This window comes from Cnephaeus nilssonii (genome assembly GCF_951640355.1).
Source record: "Cnephaeus nilssonii genome assembly, chromosome: 8".
Taxonomy (NCBI): Eukaryota; Metazoa; Chordata; class Mammalia; order Chiroptera; family Vespertilionidae; genus Cnephaeus; species Cnephaeus nilssonii.
In genome coordinates this window covers 40977859-40996708 of record NC_137079.1, presented here as the reverse complement: position 1 = coordinate 40996708, position 18850 = coordinate 40977859, and the positions used below count along the sequence as shown (strand labels likewise).

Sequence of the window (18850 nt, the reverse complement as noted above, 5' to 3'; positions counted from 1 at the left end):
GCGTGCATGAGTATCGCCTGTCTATAGTGTTTTATTTTCTCTTTATATTTTTGTTCCATGCAGGTGATAAACCCACTTGGCTTATAGTATCATGAAGGAAAGATTCTATTCCAGTCTGCTACTTAGACATTTAGAGTTCCTTTCTTTGCTTTTTTAAATCATGGTTTAAAGAAAAAAACAAAATTCACCATCTTACCCATTTTTGATACAGTTGAGTCGTGGTAAGTATATTTACATTGTTGTGAAACAGATCTCAGAACTTTTCCATCCTGCAGATCCGAAACTCGAGACCCATTAACAAACAACAACACCCCCTCCCCCCTGCCCCTGACAACCATCATCCCACTTGCCATTTCTAAGAATCTGTTCCCTGTTTTCTTTTACAAACCTGCAGTCCTGAGTCCTCTCTCCTGCTTCAGCGCAGTTGGGACTAAGTCATGCCTCTAAGGAACAGAGAACAGAAAGTCATTTCACAGTGAGTTTGTAAAATAGAGAGCTAGCTTTTACCCAGGAGTATATAAGGGGCTCCAATTCGTTTTTCTTTTGGCACGTGGCATCACTGTTTAAATATGTTAAAGTCATCTTGCATGATTAACTAAGAAATTAGATGGTGAAACACCTTGAAAACTAGATCTTTCTCCAGCCTCTCTCCAGCCAGAACTGAGTCTGACGATCCAATTTCTAGTTAAACCTGTGAACTCTGCCTCTTCCACCAGGGCGTATTTAATTTTCAGCAGATGATGGAATCTGTTTCAAAAACACACTTATTGCCCTCCAGTATTTTAGTTGGACTTGTTTTTAGCACTAATGTAATTGTTTATAAATTGGGGCGTAATGCATTCAGTGACTGCACACTGTTGTTAGAATGCTGTCAGTTTGAGTAACGCCACCTTTATTGAGGGGACACACTCAGTTCTCAGTGGCCTGCATCCTTGCTGTATGTCGCCAGGACAGATGAACATTGTGAATGCTGTGCAATCATGGAGACTTTTCAGAGACAGCCTTGAATTGCTTGGCTTGGCTTGCTTGTTTGTTTTTGTTTGTTTGTTTTTGGTTTGTTTTTCTTTCCAGAAACATCTGTATGTTTTCCAACATGGCTTTTTCTCCAGTGCTGATATTCGGTCACTGGAGGCTGACTCTGTTACTAAATTTCGTTTATAAGTTTATAATGGGCAGAATTTTATTTAAAAGGTGTCATCCGTACCCGTGCTTTTTATTACCTACCTTGCATTTGCATTTTCCCCCTGTTAACTTTGAGCATGGGTGACACTCCATGAAGGTGAAGTGTCACTAAAATGGTGATTGCTGGATGTTCGGCTTTAAGACAAGGCGTTTGCACTGAGCCAGGAGAATGTGCTCAATCCAAAGGCATCATCCTCTTGACCACATTTTGAAATAATCACGCAAGAGTAAACTAATGAACCTGCTCAAAAGGAGCTGATGGCTTGGATCCCCCAAAAGCACGGCCCCAGAAGCATTTATAGGAACACTAGAGGCCCGATGCATGAAATTCGGACACTGAGGGTAGGGGAGGGGGTCCCTCAGCCTGGCCTGCGCCCTCTCACAGACATCCTTAGCACTGCTGTGGAGGCAGGAGAGGCTCCCGCCACCGCTGCTGCGCTCACCAGCTGTGAGCCCAACTTCTGGCTGAGCAATGCTCCCCCTGTGGGAGCCCACTGACCACCAGGGGGCAGCTCCTGCATTGAGCGTCTGCCCCCTGGTGGTCAGTGCATGTCATAGCGACCGGTCATTCGTAGTTTGGTCGATTTGCATATTAACCTTTTATTATATAGGGTAAACCCTCCTTGTTAGTTCACATTTTCTGTTTGCAAAAGGCACCTGAGGGGTACGGCCACATGGCCAGTTAACGCTGGTGAAGAGACACTTTCCCTGCCAGTCCAGTCTTGTGTACTGTTGCCAGCTTGACAAAGGTTTCCTGATCCGTAGAATGTCATTCTTTATTTTCTCATTTTCCTTTTAACATTTTCCCTATGGTTGGCCTTTCATGAGTGACTTGCTTTTATGGCTTTTGGAAGCTGTCAGCTGTTTGAGCAACAGTTTCTTGAAGTAAAAATATATTCAAATTGGCTTTAGCATCTAGACCCCAGCTTATCGTTGTGTTTGTTAAAGGCTGTGCTATTGTAGTCTCTCCATGAGAATTGTAGGTTTAAAGTGATTCCATTCATTCATCCATTCAGCAAATCTTTATGAGCACCCACTGCGTCTCATGCTGTTCTGATGAACAGAACAGATGAAGATCCATGTGCTAGCAGAGCCTGCCGGCTATCAGAGAAAGACAGCCACGTATAAGAACCACTATAAAGAAATACATTGTTTTGGATGCTACAGAGTGATAAGTGAAAGTGAAAAATGAAAAGAAATAGAGTGGAATAAGGGGGATGGAGATGTGACGGGCAAATTACAGTTTTAAGTAGGGTGTTTAGGGTCAGCCCTACTGAAAAGCCAACATTTGTGTAAAGATTGGAAAGAGGTGAGGGACTCATCCATGAAGATTTCTCGGGGAGAAAGTGGTCCAGGCAGAGGGAGCAGTCCGTGCAAAGGCCCTGAGGCAGGTGTGTGTCTGATATGCTCAGAAAACAGCCAGGAGGCCTGTGTGGCTGGAGCGGAGTAAGCATGAGGCAGAGCACGTTTGCTCCACCCCATGTCACCTGTCCAAAATGAGCTTGGACAGGTGACATGGGGTGGAGTAAACGTCCCGGGACTTTGCTTTCCATTGTGAGGACTCTGGCGTTTACTCTGAGTTTTGAGCAGAGAAGTGACACATCTGATTTAGTAGAAGATGACTGTTTCCGATAGAGCTGAGAAGCTATTTGGGAATTTTTTATGTGGTAAGTCAGATAGTAGTTGTAAGTGACCGAGGTCAAATGCAGCAGAGAAATACAAGGAGGTTGTCATGAAAACATTTCATCAAGGTGTTCCAACAGGTGAATTTGAGGAGAATGTTATAAAAAGTAAGCCGAGTGGTTTCCAAGGTTCTCGTGTGCCATGGCTGTGGGTGTGAATCAAAATCACTGAGCGATGCTCCCCCAAACTCTTCCTGCGTGTGAGACGCCATGCGTAGAGGCGTTTGAGGGTGTGGGTGATCCGAAGTTTCCAGGTGAACCTGATTTTCAGAGTCCCCTCAGAATCATTGCTGTGCTAGAACTAGCTCCTTAATTAAATCCTGGCTGCTGATCAGCATTCCTTCCTATTAAGTTTGTAAAAACTTAGAGAATCTGTGACGTACGCCATGCAGAATGATCGTGTTTGTCAGCACTGCGGTTTATTAGCACTCAAGGGGCTTGTTGTCTGATACTTAAAGGAAAAATGTGTTTAATTCAGACTCTTGGCAGTCCTTCCGGCAGAGTATTTTTGGATGTGCTTTCCATGCTTTTGCTATATACTTATTCGTTTCTTTTTCTCGCAAATCTAGGGTCTGTGTGCTTAGGGTTTGTCTTAACTCTAGCAAGGCGCTGGTGGGAAGGGACTGTCATCAACAGTAAACACATCTTGTTTTGCTTTTTAGTGGTTTTTCCAGTTCATTGATCATCACAGAGCCCTCCTAACCCCCACCCACCACTTTCTCTTATAGACACTGTCTCATTCCTCAACGCCCTCATCAGAAGGTACTGGAATATAAGGGAAAGGATACATTTTATTTTATAGCGGTTAAAGTGTAGTAAGGCTTAAAAAATACTCAAGAGGGAGTTTGCATAGCTACCAAATGTTGGAAATAACCTGGCAAAGGTTTCAATTAAAAATGAAGTGTAATGGTTCACAGTGGATTATTGAGAACCTTCTAAATGTGGGCACTTGATGTGTCTTCATCTCATTTGCTTATCCTAGCTACTTCCTTTGGGGGTATTATTATTCCATTGTTCAGAGGGAAAATCCATGCCCCGGGAGGCCATTTATTTAACTTGCCCAGACCACTTAGATGGTAAGTGACAAACCAGGCATCGAAGTTATGGCCCAGTGAAACTCACTCTGTGCTGCTCTCACATGTAATCTCATACATTTTTATACCTAATAGTAATAGCTTCATTTATTGGAAGAGATGCAAAAGTTAGGTTTCCCTCTATTTTTATAATGAAAATTCTTTTTATGGTGCTTGACTTTCTCTCGCACTCTCCCCTATCCTCAATTTACCAGTCCCTTCAATAGATTTTCATAATTTTTGAATTTTTTCAACTTTGTAATGAAACACCCATAACATAAAATTTACATTTATCTTAAGTGTTTTTAAGTGTATACAGTTCAGTGGCAACAAGTACATTCATCTTGTTGTGCACCTGTCACCACCATCCATCCCCATGGCTCTCTCTGTCTTCCCAAACTGAAACTCTGTGCCCACTGAATAAGAACTCGCCATCCCTACCTCCTCCCAGGCCCTGGGAGACACTATTCTACTTTCTGTATCATCTGCTTTCTGTCTTTATTGCATATGCTTCTTGTACCTTTATTATAGACTTATTTGTAAGTTTTCTTTCCCCTAAATCTAGTGTGTGCTTACATTAATCTGAACATTCCAGTTTTTTAAAGGAAGAGAAGTGTTAACTTTATGATTACAACTCTGACCTCCTTGCAGATACACAAACCTGGAGCTGGACCCCACTCCCACCTCAGTCACTTCCACTGTGAACAGAACATGACACCTGAAAAGTATCTGAAAAAGAATGACAAGTAGAGAGTATTGGTTCTGAGGTTTTCTGGGTGCTCCAGAGCCAAGAATTCTTAAAGGAACCTGAAAGCCATGATTTACATATTTTCGAATTTAAAAGCCTTACGCTATAAAAATAGTTTTAAATTCCCTGTTCCCATTCTCCCCACTGACTAATTGAAAAACACTAAAAATGTTTCCGGATTAAAGTGTCTGTTAACATCTAACATAGTAATTTTCTTTCATTTAATGTTCTTAGAGGTTCTCCAAGAACCTTAGAGATGGGTTTTGGAGGAAGGCTGTACTTCAAAAACATGGTAGAAGAGCCGGAGGGAAGGCGGGAACCGGGAGCCACCTTGGGTGGCTTTGTTCTACAGTCTTTACCTTGCTGTTCAGACGCTAAGCTAAATTCACTGAAGTATCTACCTTACATTGTCCCTTGAAATGTTAATGTTGGAAGCCAAGTGTGTGATAGCAGGTGTATTTTCAGAAAGTTCAGGCCCAGCAGGCTGATGCACTTTTGAGGTTTAATTAGACCACTGAACCCAAAGAGAAAAGTGCCAAACGAAATAGACATAAGGAAAATGCACACATTCTTCTGTTGCTGGGAAGAGTGTAATGCTTTCCTTGAGTCATAATCTGGTTTCTGCTGGCCTTATTCATTATTTGTGGGATAGTTTATTCCCTGCCTGATGGATATTTAAAGCAGTAGGAGGTTATGCAAGATTTTTTTTTTTTGGTAAATTTTGGAATTTTTTTACTCATCTGCTTCTAAAAGTGATTAAAAGACAATGAATTGCTCAAGATCAAGAGCAGATTAAGCCATTCTGAATAGCTGAATTCTCCATAGACATTTTACATTACACGTTTGCAAGATAGCAATAGAAATCCACTACTACTGAGTGTGTGTGCACACGCACATACGTGCATGCACACACGCGTGCACACATGCACACACACATCGCGCAGTCTTGGCGTGAAGGAAGAAGGGCGGTTCTGTACGAATGACGCTGTGGTTTTAACGTAGCTAAATGACAGCGCAGGAGCTGAAAGGGCCCATTCTCCTCTTGGCCTGGAGTCGGGACTCTGAAATCCAATCTGAAGTGTGTTTAATGAGTGTTCTGAACGCCGGGTCTCCGTGCAGAGGGGAACAAGGAGCACAGTGTGTCCTGGCAGACAGCGTGGCCACCCTTGGAGCCACGGCCAGGAGAAAGAATCGCTGTGCTTGTGGACCCAGTGGATGGGCAGGCCTAAACGTTTAGCTACATCCTTCCAGAATGCAGGCCTTGTCCCAGTTCCCCGGACTTGGGTTTTAAAGTTGCAGTTCCTGTTCTTGCTCTGGTTGGCATTGCACAACCATCGTGATCACACCGTGTGCTGACCAGGCTACCACCAGGTCTGCTGTTTGGCTTTTGAGTACTTTTCTTGCCTCCTCCTTCTCCTCCTGCATCGCTAATACCCAGTAGAGCTTACTGAGTACTGGATGCCATCTTAAGAGCTCAATGTCTGCTCTGTCATTTAATCCTCACCACACCCCAATGAAATGGTTCAACCATTATTCCCACTCTACAGAAGAGAAAACTGAGGCCCAAAGGGTAACTTGCCCAAGGTCATACTGCCATGGGATTGGCAAGAAGGCAGCCCCCAGAGTTTGTATTCTTAGTGATGATTATCTTACACAGCCGCTCCAGGTCACTGAAGGCTGGGCAAACAACACAAGAAACATCTCGCACATTTCAGCTATTCCATTTCTGTCTTTTAAAGATTTATTTCTAATTATATATATTTTAAATATATATTTTTTTATTTCAGAGAGGAAGGGAGAGGGAGAGAGAACTAGAAACATCAATGATGAGAGAATCATCAATTGGCTGCCTTTTGCACGCCCCCTTCTGGGGATGGAGCCCACAACCCGGGCATGTGTCCTGACCAGGAATCAAATCGTTACCTCCTGGTTCATAGGTCGATGTTCAACCACTGAACCACATCGGCCAGTATTAACTTTATTAATCTAAAAAGTTAAACCCTTAAGATCCTTATGTCATTCTTGCATCATTTCCTCCCCTTGTGGGTCTCCCTGTGCAGAAGGCACATTGTTCAAGTGTTGGAAGTCGAACTGAGCGTTAAATGTCTCCTGTCCTCTCCTCGTTGCCATCTCTTTGTCCTCGGGCTTAGTTTCTAGGAATTTTCAACTGTATCTTTAAACTCTTCTATTGCAAGTTTTCTTTCTGCTCTGCTATTTTTACTCTTAACAGCTCTTTCTTGTTATCCAAATGTTCCTTGTTATAACCTTCTGGGGTTTTATTTTTAAGTTGTAAACTCTTAGCTATATGAGGATACAAATTACAGTGTTTTTAAAAGTTTTTTTACTCTACTCTGCATCATCGAAAGTACCTGGCATCTCCCATTTCTGACTTTCTGGAGAGTTCTGCGTAATTTGGCTGCTTCCTGTTGGTGACTCTCTCTCCTGTCTTCTGTAATTAGATGTCAGCTTTTTCCTCTGTCATCTTGTAGAATTTGGGAGAAATTTCTCACCTGCTGTCTCTTCTTTCATTTTCTCTGAATTTATTCCTTTTCCCCTGTTTTCATTATTTGAGTGTTAGTTTAAGCAGGCTTCCTGGGTATTGTGGAGAAAAGCTGCATGTATTCAGTCTGCCCTATTGAGCCACAAGCCCAACATTCTTTTCATCAGTTATATTGAGTCTGGTCTAGCAGTGGCCTTCTGCTAAAATTTCTAAGAAAATGTGCTTTACAGACACATAGGTGGGTTCCTGTAGATTTCTCAAATTGCACTCTCCTTGAACTTCTACTTGCTTGATAGCTCCTGACTGTGTGCAGAGGGGCAGGGAAGGTGACGCCCTGGATGGGCAGCTGAGGGGGGTGGAGGGAGGTGGAAGCGGTGTGAGCTGTGTGACTGCTGAGCCTGAATCCCACCCGTCCTACCTCACCCTGTGGAAGCATCTCAAAAGAGAATGTTTTGTAAAAAGAGCTTCAGTTATAGTGCATCATTCACATCCAAAGCAACAATAGTAAAAAGAGGAACACCTCTTAGCAGGAAAAATGAATTGCCTCCCATAATTAGTCCACTACTTGTTGAATATATTTGATTGTCAAATTAGAGAAGTTTTGAAGGCCAGAATTTTTATCTCAAATCTGCTTTGGGGGTTATTCATTTGTTTTAATCCCTTTATTTGAAAGGGACAGTGCAGAACATAAGTGCTTTGTCCCTGCAGTTCTGGAGGCTAAAAGTCTAAAATCAAGGCATCGTCAGGGCCAATGTCCCTTTGGTACCCTTGCAGCTTCTGGTGGGAGACATCATTCCTCAGGCTTCCTTGGATTGCGGCTGTATCACTTCAATCTCACCTTGCCATTCAAAGCATAGGCTTCTCACCAGCAGCAGGAAGGAGCCTGTTAGAAATTCAGATCCTCAGGCACCACCCCAGCACCTGCGGCTTATCAAGGTCCGCAGATGATGAGTGGGTCCATAAATCAGGGAAGTGCTGTTTGGAGCCACCTCCAGCCGCATTCTAGGGCAGAATAGGCAGGGGCCCAGGTGTGGACGCTGCCCTTGGGAACATGGTCACACGGCACGTAGGTGTGGTAGCCAGGCTTTGCATTCTGTGGCAATGCTGAGGCATGCCTTTGAGGCCGGGAAATGGACCTCCTCCTCTTCAATGTCAACCCACTGGCCTGCCATGAATTCTGTAAGCTAACATTTCCCCATCACAGTAGCAGCAGCAATAATAGAGAACTTGTGTTGTGTGCCAGACTCTTTGCCAAACACTTTGGGGTCATTGCTTTATATAGTTTTCATTGATCCTAGGAAGTAGATAATATTTCTAGTCCTTCATGACTCCATGAGCTGTGGACTGAACTGTGGTCCCCCCCCCCCCCCCCCCGCCCCTTCCCAATTCATAGGTTCTAGCCCTAATCCCCAGTATGGCTGGATTTGGAGCAAAGTCAAGTAAGGTCATAAGGTAAAGCCCTGATCCTGGTCCCAGAGGATTAGGGTTTTTCTAAGAAGAGATGCCAGAGAGCAAATGCTCACTCACTCACCTACCCCCCTCCTCTAACATAGCACTTACCATATATTCTTATTTGCCTGTTTATTTGTCTCCACCCCAACTCAGAAAGAGGCACTTACCTTATTGATTTCCTTCCCTCAGCATCTAGCACAGCACCTAGCACAGCACCAGCACAGGGCAACTTGCTTGATAAATGTACCCCAGGAGCCTCAAAACGTAGTAGTTATTAACACTCCAACTCACCTGGTTGCACACTGCCGGAGAGCCTGAGGAAATCTGCAGTTATAACGGCCTAAGATCAGACATGTTGAAGGTTAGTGAATTATGGGGATTCGAACAATATTCTAATAAGCTTTAATGGTGGCAGAAAGGGGGCCAAGGCCCTTGAGAGACACCTTTCCCTTCTGCTGGATGAGAGCATGGCCTGGTTGCCATGGCGATATTGATCCCAAAACAGAGCTCTCTGAAACTTGTGCAGATGCAGATTTTATAAACCTGGTCAAAGGTCATCTTGATAGATTTGTCTATGAGGTTATTTCAGAAAGGCAGAACCTTAGCTCGTATTCAGTGGGATGCACCATTTTTCAGACCCTTAGAGAGGGAGGAGAAGACACCCCCAACCCATGAAGAATTGTGTCTTTATTCTTTTAGAGGAGGAAAAGAACTACTCCCCCATAAAACTTTATGGGACAGAAATTACCCGAAGGCACAGACATATTTTAAAAGCACCATAAATGAAAGCAACTTTGGTTCAGTTTTTAATAGCTTGAAGCTGTATGTGAATGTTCATACTGTTTATTATTCAGTGCTTGCTTGCCAGACATCCCCCAAGAATGTACACCTCCTCCTAAAACTTAATTTTGTAGGATTGCGTGAAAAGCCAAGGGACATACAGTTTGAAATCAGCCAATTTATTTGTCCACTAGATTAAAATTCAAATGCCTTTTGGAGCATAATTAAAAGTGGCCAATGAGAAGAAGGTGGTAACATTTGATTATGTAGTTGTACTCTGGTTTGCTCTCTCAAACATAGCACATTATTACCACCTGGCTTCTTTTCTGTGAGGGAGTACCCTTCGAGAATATGTTAACCAAGGCTGGCAGTGTGTGGGGGCCACAGTTTCTTAGAGGCTGTGGGAATCCTCGAGGCCTGCCCTCTCCCGTTTCAAACTCTTGGGGACAATGTTTTTGATTCATTTGTCATAAGATCCCTTTCATATTAAACCATTACTAACAAATGCAGGTTTTCAAATGATGACTAAATAACTTGGTTTCCTTCCTTATATATGACAGCTTATGTAGCCATAATATAAGTGTGTGTGGTGTTGTATGTGTGTGTGTGTGTGTATGAAAGTAAGTTACTATTTGAAAAAAATCCCTTTACAGTTGAATTTTCCTCAGGATCTCTACTTTCTGTTCTCCCAGTTTAATCTATACCGTTGCCACTTTTACCCCCATTCAGATTTTATTGACTGACTTGCACGTTCGTTTCAGCAATAAGGGGCTAGTGGATTGGTAGCTTTTAAACCCCAGCATCAGTTTTCAGTGCAGAGCCTGCACCAAATGTATAATTTGTGGTTACGTCCACCAATGTTTATTTTATGACTTTTTTGCCAGACACACAGAAGAGCTCTTTGTGCTGAGAAGTATTAGTGCACATGTGTGGATATTCACACACTCTTCCCATGTGATGGCTCCTCTTCACAGCCACTCTGCTTGAGCCAGATCCAGCCCCTCAATATTGTTTTAAGATCTGATGTGAAGTAAATAGATTCTATTGTGAGTGACCCTCCTCGGTTGATTATCATGTGAAGCCTATTCCTCAGTTCCTTCCCCCCACCCTTTCCTCTGCATTTCTTTTTCAATGTGGCAAAATAGACATAACATAACATTGATCATTTCAGCCATTTTTAAGTATATAATTCAGTGGCATTAAGTACATTCATAATGCTGTGCCGTCACCACCACTATTCATTTTATGTTCTGTGATACGGTTCTGAACAGAATTACTTTTAGTGTGAGGCTCAGAAATTCATTGGAGATGAGTGTAGAGAAGTGTTATGGACTGATAGAGAAAATCCAAAGGAAGAGGAAATAGAGGGATAATTTTTCATAAAGAATGAGGACGCAACTTTTCTTCCCTCCTCCAAGATGTTTTCTCGGTAGAATTTAGCCCTTGTGCATGGATACTCCCAGGCAGTTCTACCCCAGCTCCTAGAAGAAAGGGAACTGGGTCCTTGAGCTTTGGAATTGTGATGTCTGGGAGCATTTTCGACCATTGTGCCCACGCACATTTTGGGGTGTTAATGCTGAGGGCCACTTACCCATGAAATTGTCATGGAGTGGTTGCATTTAACCCTTATAAATACTTTCTACTGATGCACCCTGAATATCACCAGCATTCATAGGGAAATTCAGGCATCTGTTTTATGATGATGGTGAGGAGCTATAATATCATTCAAACTCTAAATTCATTTCTCCCTATATAAAAATGTTGGCATCATCGAGAAATCATTTCACACAAAGGATTTATACAACATAATCAACTTTAAGGAAATTGTTAAGAATTGAGACCAGACTCGTATCATTTATCAACTAGATTCCAGGCATCTATTTCCAGCCCCTTATTTTTACCAATGTATGCTGGATACATTCACAAAACGCTCTGCTGACTCCGTTCATGTGGAAAAGTCCCCCTCGCCTGTGGGTTCCATAAGGCACTTAGTTGAACAGCATGTCTTTAAAAACATCCATTGTATATTGATTCTTTTGTTTGTTTGGACTTCCAGCATGGAATTGTAAAGTCTCATGATGAAGTTCTCAAATTCACTTATTTCCAGGGATTCTTTGGAAATGTGAGTGCTTGCCAGCTGGTCAGATAATTGATAGTTTGTTTTTCAACAAATAGGAAATGTCAAGAATTGTGAGGAAGAAGGATTGTTGAAACTGGCTTGTGGTCTTCTCTTTAACAAACATGTTATGATATAGGAATGCTTCCACAACTTCTTAGGCCCGGGCCTTTGTTTATAATGTTCTTATTAATGCCTGCAGATTTTACCAGGCAGAGAGGGGGGTCTAGAACAGTGATTCTCAACCTTTCTAATGCCGCGACCCTTTAATACAGTTCCTCATGTTGTGGTGACCCCCAACCATAAAATTATTTTCGTTGCTACTTCCTAACTGTAATTTTGCTACTGTTAATGAATCGTAATGTAAATATCTGTGTTTTCCGATGGTCTTAGGCGACCCTGCTAGTGGAGCCTGAGACCATCGGAAAACACAGATATTTACATTACGATTCATTAACAGTAGCAAAATTACAGTTAGGAAGTAGCAACGAAAATAATTTTATGGTTGGGGGTCATCACAACATGAGGAACTGTATTAAAGGGTCGCGGCATTAGAAAGGTTGAGAACCACTGGTCTAGAACAAAGAACTGTGTCAGTTACTCATGTAGCTCTTTGGGGGCAGGAGTGAGAACTTGAACTCAGGACCCTGCTTTAGCTTGGCTGAGGAATTCCCAAGTGCTCTCAGCATGACTGGTTAGGGCACGGTGTGTCCCAAAGAGAGGAAAAATAAGATTGGTGACCAGTAATCCATGTGGCTCTTAAATCCACTGGATAAATGCAGGTGTATGTGGGCAGCAGAGGGTGGGGTATGATTGATAGAAGAGAATGGGTTACATTCAATGACCTGTTACTCCTGCCATCCATCGGTACAAGTAAAATGACTCTACCAGTAACCCTTGGACCAGGCATTCAAAGTCTAAAGCCTGGCTTTAAAGTTTGGAATTATCCATGGAGAATATTACATGCCATTAGATGGCTGTGAATATCTTCTGGATTTCAATGATGAGGAATTATGGGAGCATAAATTGGCATCTGTTTTAAAAGAAAGGCCCAGCCTTTGTGACTCAGTGGGTCGACCTATGAACTGGGAGGTGATGGTTCGATTCCCGGTCAGGGCATATGTCTGGGTTGCGGGTTTGATCCCAAGTGTGGGGTGTGCAGGAGGCAGCCCATCAGTGATTCTCTCTCATCATTGATGTTTCCATCTCTCTCTCCCTCTCCCTTCTTCTCTGAAATCAATAATTTTTCTTTTAAAAAAGAAGGTGCTTTATTGCGGACACTGAAGCACCTTTGATGGCTCCTCAGGCCACGCTGGGGCAGGCTAAATGGACTTTCTGGTCTCCTGGGTTACTAATTGGTTCCTCAGATGCTCTGCTCTTCTCAGAGAGGAGGTGAAACTAGAAAAGCAGTAACTGGAGATGATCATGTCTTTGAAATATTTTTCTTTCAGTGTTTGATCTGTGAGGTGGAGTTGGGTCTGTTTCACTAGTGGGTCACTAGAAGTCTGCTGGATAGTGAAGAGAAACCAAGGAGTATGATTCTAAGCTTTTAGGGTAGAAAATGGGTCCTTATAGATCATATTCTCTTTGCTTATAGATTCAGTGTATAGAACATACATGCACAGCGTTGATTTTAACAGACATTGTTAGAGTGTCAGATGCCTTGCTAGGCAAAAGCAATAGAAAGGTGAATAAATAACTCAGAACCTAATCAGGGAGACAGACTCATAGCTCTTTAATTTATATCATATTGTGGAATGAGTAACTTTTCTTGATTTGTTTATTCATTCATTTTAACAAAATTGGTTGGTCTGTAAGCGTTGTAGATACAGGATTAATAAAATATGGCCTTTCCTTTCAATAGATGTGTAGTCTACATGTAGACTAGATGAGAGTATGCACAGAGTATTATAATAACCAAGAGAAGAAAGCCTGAAATTTTACCATATTCCTGGGGAGAGAGGTACAGGGCAGGGTTTCAGTGGGATCCTGAGTTGAATACTGGTGTCCACACAAAACCTGCACACAATTATAGGAGCTTTATTCATAATTATAAAAACTTGGGCAACCACAGTGTCCTCCAATAGGTGAATGAATAAGCAAACTGTGGTCCATCCAATGGAATATTATTCAGTGGTCAAAAGAAATGAAGCTATCAAGGCAGGAAAAGATATAAAAGAAGCTTAAATGCACATTGCTAAGCGAAAGATGACAATCTGGAAAGTCTCCATACGGTACTTTGTGATTCCAACTCTATGGCAAAACTACAAACACAGTAAAAAGGTTAATGGTTGCCGTGGGTGAAGGAGGAGGGAGATAAAGGTTGAATGGACAGAGCACAGTGGATTTTTGGGATGGTGATACTGTTAAGGTGGATCCATGGTATTACACATTTGTCAAACTGCACAGAACTATGCAACACAAATAGTGAACCCTAATGTAAACAGTGGATTTTAGGTGATAGTAATGTGTCAATGTTGGCTCAATAATTATAGCAAATATGTCACACTAATGCTGCAACTTTCAGCCTTTTAATCTTATAAACAGAAACTAATTACTAATATTCTGCAGCGCACCAAAAAAATTATATTTTTTGCCAATCTGACAAAAAAATATGTATAATTTTGATTCATTCACACCAGACAGCTGTTGTTGTCATTTTTTAATTTGACAATGTAAGGGAAAAGAGGTGAGTGCCCTGACTAACTGGTCAGGTATTAACATGTTTTAGAAATTCTTGCGGCACACCAGTTGAAAATCGCTGCACTAATGCAAGATGTGAATAACGGGACACTGTGTGTGTGGCAGGCAGCGGTGTCTGGGGACTCTGTGCTCCTGCCTGTGTCGGAGGGAGTAATGCCTCTTGTTTCTCTTCCCAGCAAAGAGCCCCGGGGAAAGTGTTGCTGGATGCAGTTTGCAACCACCTCAACCTTGTGGAGGGCGACTATTTTGGCCTCGAGTTTCCTGACCACAAGAAGATCACGGTAGGGGATGCCATGTTGATGTTGCTATTTTATTATCTGTTTGACTTGGGAGAAGGGAGTAATCAGGGTCTTTTCTTGACCATACAGAAATATACAGAGGAAAAATACCCAGAAAGCGGCTTTAATCTTTAAATCTTTGGTGTGCACAGCATTACCAAATTCAAAGACAATACACATGAAGGCTATCTCCCTCTCACTCTTTCCCTCATCTCTCCCTCCGGGACTATTACCAGTTTCTTTCTTTTTAAAAAAAATATATTTTATTGATTTTTTACAGAGAGGAAGGGAGAGGGAAAGAGAGTTAGAAACATCGATGAGAGAGAAACATCGATCAGCTGCCTCCTGCACACCCCCTACTGGGGATGTGCCCACAACCAAGTTACATATCTTTGACCGGAATCGAACCTGGGACCCTTCAGTCTACAGGCCGTTGCTCCATCCGCTGAGCCAAACCGGTCAGGGCACCATTACCAGTTTCTTAAGTTCTTCTGATCCAAGTCTACACACACACACACACACTTGTATACTTTTCATACTTTGCCTCATTAATATATCACAGAGATCTTTCCTTTTCAGGACATAGGATTCATTTCCTCCTTTTTAAAATAGTTTTGTACCATTCCAGTGAATGTATATGCCATAATTTACCAGCTCTGTTGTAAATGATGGGACACAGGTTGTCCCCAATCTTTTCTGTTACGAAGGATGCTGTAGTGAAAATTCTAATGCATTTTTATGTTTGCACTCATGGCCAACATATTGCCTAATCCATCAGTCTGACTATATCAAAGTTTCCTAAATACAGGGTGAGGCAAAAGTAGGTTAACAGTTGTGAGTACGCAAAAACAGTTTATTCTTTTTTTTAAAATAATTCTATATTGTTGAAAATATTGCAATATGTCCCCTTTCTTCCCCCATTGACCCCCTGCAGCACACCCCCATCCCCCTCCACAGGCCCTCCACAGTTTATTCTTATATTATTATTTATTGATTATTATATTATTTTCCATGTGAACAACTGTAAACCTACTTGTGCCCCACCCTGTATGTCATACTGTTCTTTTACAACATAGCTTACTGTTATATATACTATATTTTTAGTCTCTTTTGGCTAACGTCACCTTTTAGGCTATATCTGAATCTATCTTTTATTAGACACCCTTTTAGACTATAAGTTCATTGATTGCATTTCTCTTCATTCTTTCATTGATTACCTGCTGAGTCCCTAGAATTTTTGTTGGAGATCCAATATTAGTAAGATGCAGAGACTGTATAACCCAGGCAGGGCATCAAGTTTATTCAGTGACCGGTACAGGGCAGGTGACAGGTGCTGCACTGGAGCCAGGGGACATTGGACAGTGGGGACAGCAAACAGCATTTGTGTTCAGGAAATCGCCCCAGATATTGCCAAACTGGGTGGTCCATTCAGCAGCCTGCAAATCAGATGGAGTGCAGAAGTGCGGGGGAGAGGGCTCTGGTGAAGGAAGCAAGAGAGAGAGAGAGAGAGAGAGAGGTGCTTGAAAGGTAAGGACTTTTTGTCCCATTGCTGTCCAAATGAAATGGAGCCACATACATAATTTCAGATTTTCTAGTAGTTATGGTTTAAAAAGTAAAATTAACTTTAAAAAAGTTTATTTAGTTTAATATATCCTAAACATGTAATCAATGCCAAAACTATAAATAAGATATTTTACATATTTTTGCACTAAGTCTTCGAATCTGGTGTGTATTTGACACAGACCAGCCATATTCCAAGTGCTCAGTAGCCGCACGCAGCTGGCGTCTGTGGTGTTGGGTGGCACCGTTCTGTCCCCAGCTAATGCGTTTGGGAAACTCTGGATGCGTTTTAAAGGGAACACTATGTGAGCCATGTATGGCTTAGAAAGAGAACTGTGGCCACATTGGGAAAGAACAGGACTGGAGTCAGCAAAGCTGTCAGGAGCTCCCAGCATCTCAGGTGGGCGGTGGTGCAAACTGGACCGAGGGAGAATCACAGGGAGGGCTGGAGGGGGGTGAGGGGGGTGAATTCAAGAGATGGGGGGGTTAGGGATATGACTGAATGGAATGGCGTGTGAGGGAAAGAGGGCCCCGTGTTGGTGGGTTTCCCCACTTTGCCATTTGGGTGGACAGTGGCACCAGTCCCTGGAGAGGCAAAGCCTCAGAGAGACGGTGTCCATGAAGAGGTGAAGACACGAGTTCCACGGGGACACAAGGAGTGGGCGCCCATGGAGATGTCCAGTGGGCAGTACCCGTAGGTGTATCTCCTGGAGCACAGGAAGGAGGTCCCAGCTGAAAACCAAGAACCCTACAGTTATGTTAAATAGCAATTGAAGCTCTGGAACTAGATGAGAGAGTAGGACGTGAATAGGAGGCAAGAGGGGTACACCAGCGTTTAAGGGATGAATAAACAAGGACGAACCCTCAACGGAGGAGAGAGAGAGAGAGAGAGAGAGAGAGAGAGAGAGAGAGAGAGAGAGAAAGAGAAAGAGAAAGAGAAGAACCGGAGAGGGAACCGTCGAGCAAGGGAAGCAGCATTGCAGGGGAGGAGGAGAGGAGGTAGGTGGTGAATGAGTGAATCTGTCATGTACCTAGAAATGGGCTCAAATTTTGTTTTCTAAATGTATTCCTACCTCTAAATACCCTTTGCCCATTTTCTAGTGCTTACGTCAAATTGAAACTTCCCTGACTCCCGGTCCTTTTTCTGGTGTGGCAAATGACCTTCGAGGGGCCGGATGTAATTCCAGGTTCATTAATTCATCTAAGAATGATTTTGTGCCTACACTGTGTCAGCCATCACACTTCATCCTGTAGAAGACATGTGATCTAAAGTGACAGCAAGAAGTAGTTATGGTCTCCATTAGAAGTGCAGGAAGACAGATTAAGGAAACAAATAATAACTATATGGTGTAGCAAGTTCTATAGAACATTGTTTCATAAACTTGTTTTATGTGAAAATAGTGATTCTCAAAGCCCTTGAAGATCTGGTATTTCATTTTTTCTGACAACCCTGCCTGAATTACTGCAGGGTCCTGACGGCTTTTTCGACTATAGCCTTGCCCTGTTCCGATCCAGCCGGAGTTGCCTTCCTAAACTGTAAATTAGTGGTGAGGGGACTGAGACTCTGAGCCTTGTTCCCAATCTGGGTCAGCCAACTAGCTAATAGCAGAGCTCGGATTCTGGTCTTGTTCCTCTGACTCCGAGTTCAGTGCCTTTTGCTGTATCTGTGCGGGCTCCTTTTTGCTAGAATTTACAAACCTATTGCTCTCCCTGGCCATCTCCAGGGCTGACTTCTTTCATTTTATCAGGGTTGATTTTTATGATTTCACTACTTCCTTCTAGTACTGTTTAGGAATACATTCAACTGCCAAATTCAGAAAACCCAGTAGTGATGACATAAAGAAATAGTGTTTGTCATATATAATACAAATAAAAGCATCCACAGGAGTGGTTACCACATGCCAGACCATCCCAGTCCCTGTGGTACCACAGTGAACATGGCTCACATTCTAAAGGAGGGACCAGCAAACGTTCTTGGTAAAGGGCCAGCTAGTCAATACCACATATAGGTTTTGCAGGCCAGAGGGTCTCTGCCATAACTATTCATATCTGCCCTTGTAATACAGAAGCAGCCACAGACAGGAAACAATGAGTGGATGTGACTTCGTTTCGATAAAACTTTATTGACAATACAGAAAGCCCTAATTTGCCAACACCTGCTCTGGAGAGTAATAAACTCTGTGCAAGGCATCGTATTCGGTTTGCTTATAGTATTTTATTCATTCCAGGTAGGCCCGTTATAAATCCCTTTTCTTAAAGAGGTTAAGTCGTGTTCCCAAAAGGCACACAGCTAGGAAATGCTAGAGCTGGGATTCTAAGCCGAATCTGTCTAACTACAGCCATGCTCTCTCAATCACCATTCCAGGCTTACCATATATCTATCTTTTGCTCCCTGTCCATAGCAAAATTCCAGCCCGAGATCTAATTTCATAAAATTTAAAACGGGGTTGTTGTGACAAATGGATCTGGACGGTGTAAGAGACTGCAGAAGGGTACACGAAGGGCCCCTGGGGTCCTGGGCAAGCTCTGCTTCTTGACCTCGGTGCTGGTTCTATGGGTGCAATCAGTTTGTACAAATTCAGTGAGCTGTACACTTATAACGTGTACATTTTATATATGTGTGTGTGTAACCCGTATTCATGTATATATAAAATAAAAGTTTACCCCGAAATGCAGTGAGAGAAAAGCGCACGGGAGCAGAAATAATGCCCGAAAAGCACCCAGGGGCTGGCGTAGGGAGCCCATTTTGGAAAAGCCAGGGCTAAGTCTTAATTGG

At 42.7% G+C, this 18850-nt stretch overlaps 1 protein-coding gene across 5 annotated transcripts in view; it reads left to right on the top strand.

Annotated features, from left to right (window-relative positions):
* The window catches only part of FARP1 (FERM, ARH/RhoGEF and pleckstrin domain protein 1), a gene marked incomplete at its 3' end in the record, with an annotated part of 283703 nt that overhangs the window by 168823 nt on the left and 96030 nt on the right, over positions 1-18850 (top strand). For all 5 annotated transcript variants that reach the window (XM_079779461.1, XM_079779459.1, XM_079779457.1 and 2 more), the window contains exon 3: positions 14413-14517. In XM_079779461.1, coding sequence (XP_079635587.1) covers positions 14413-14517 — 105 coding nt within the window. The remainder of the gene's footprint in view (positions 1-14412; positions 14518-18850) is intronic.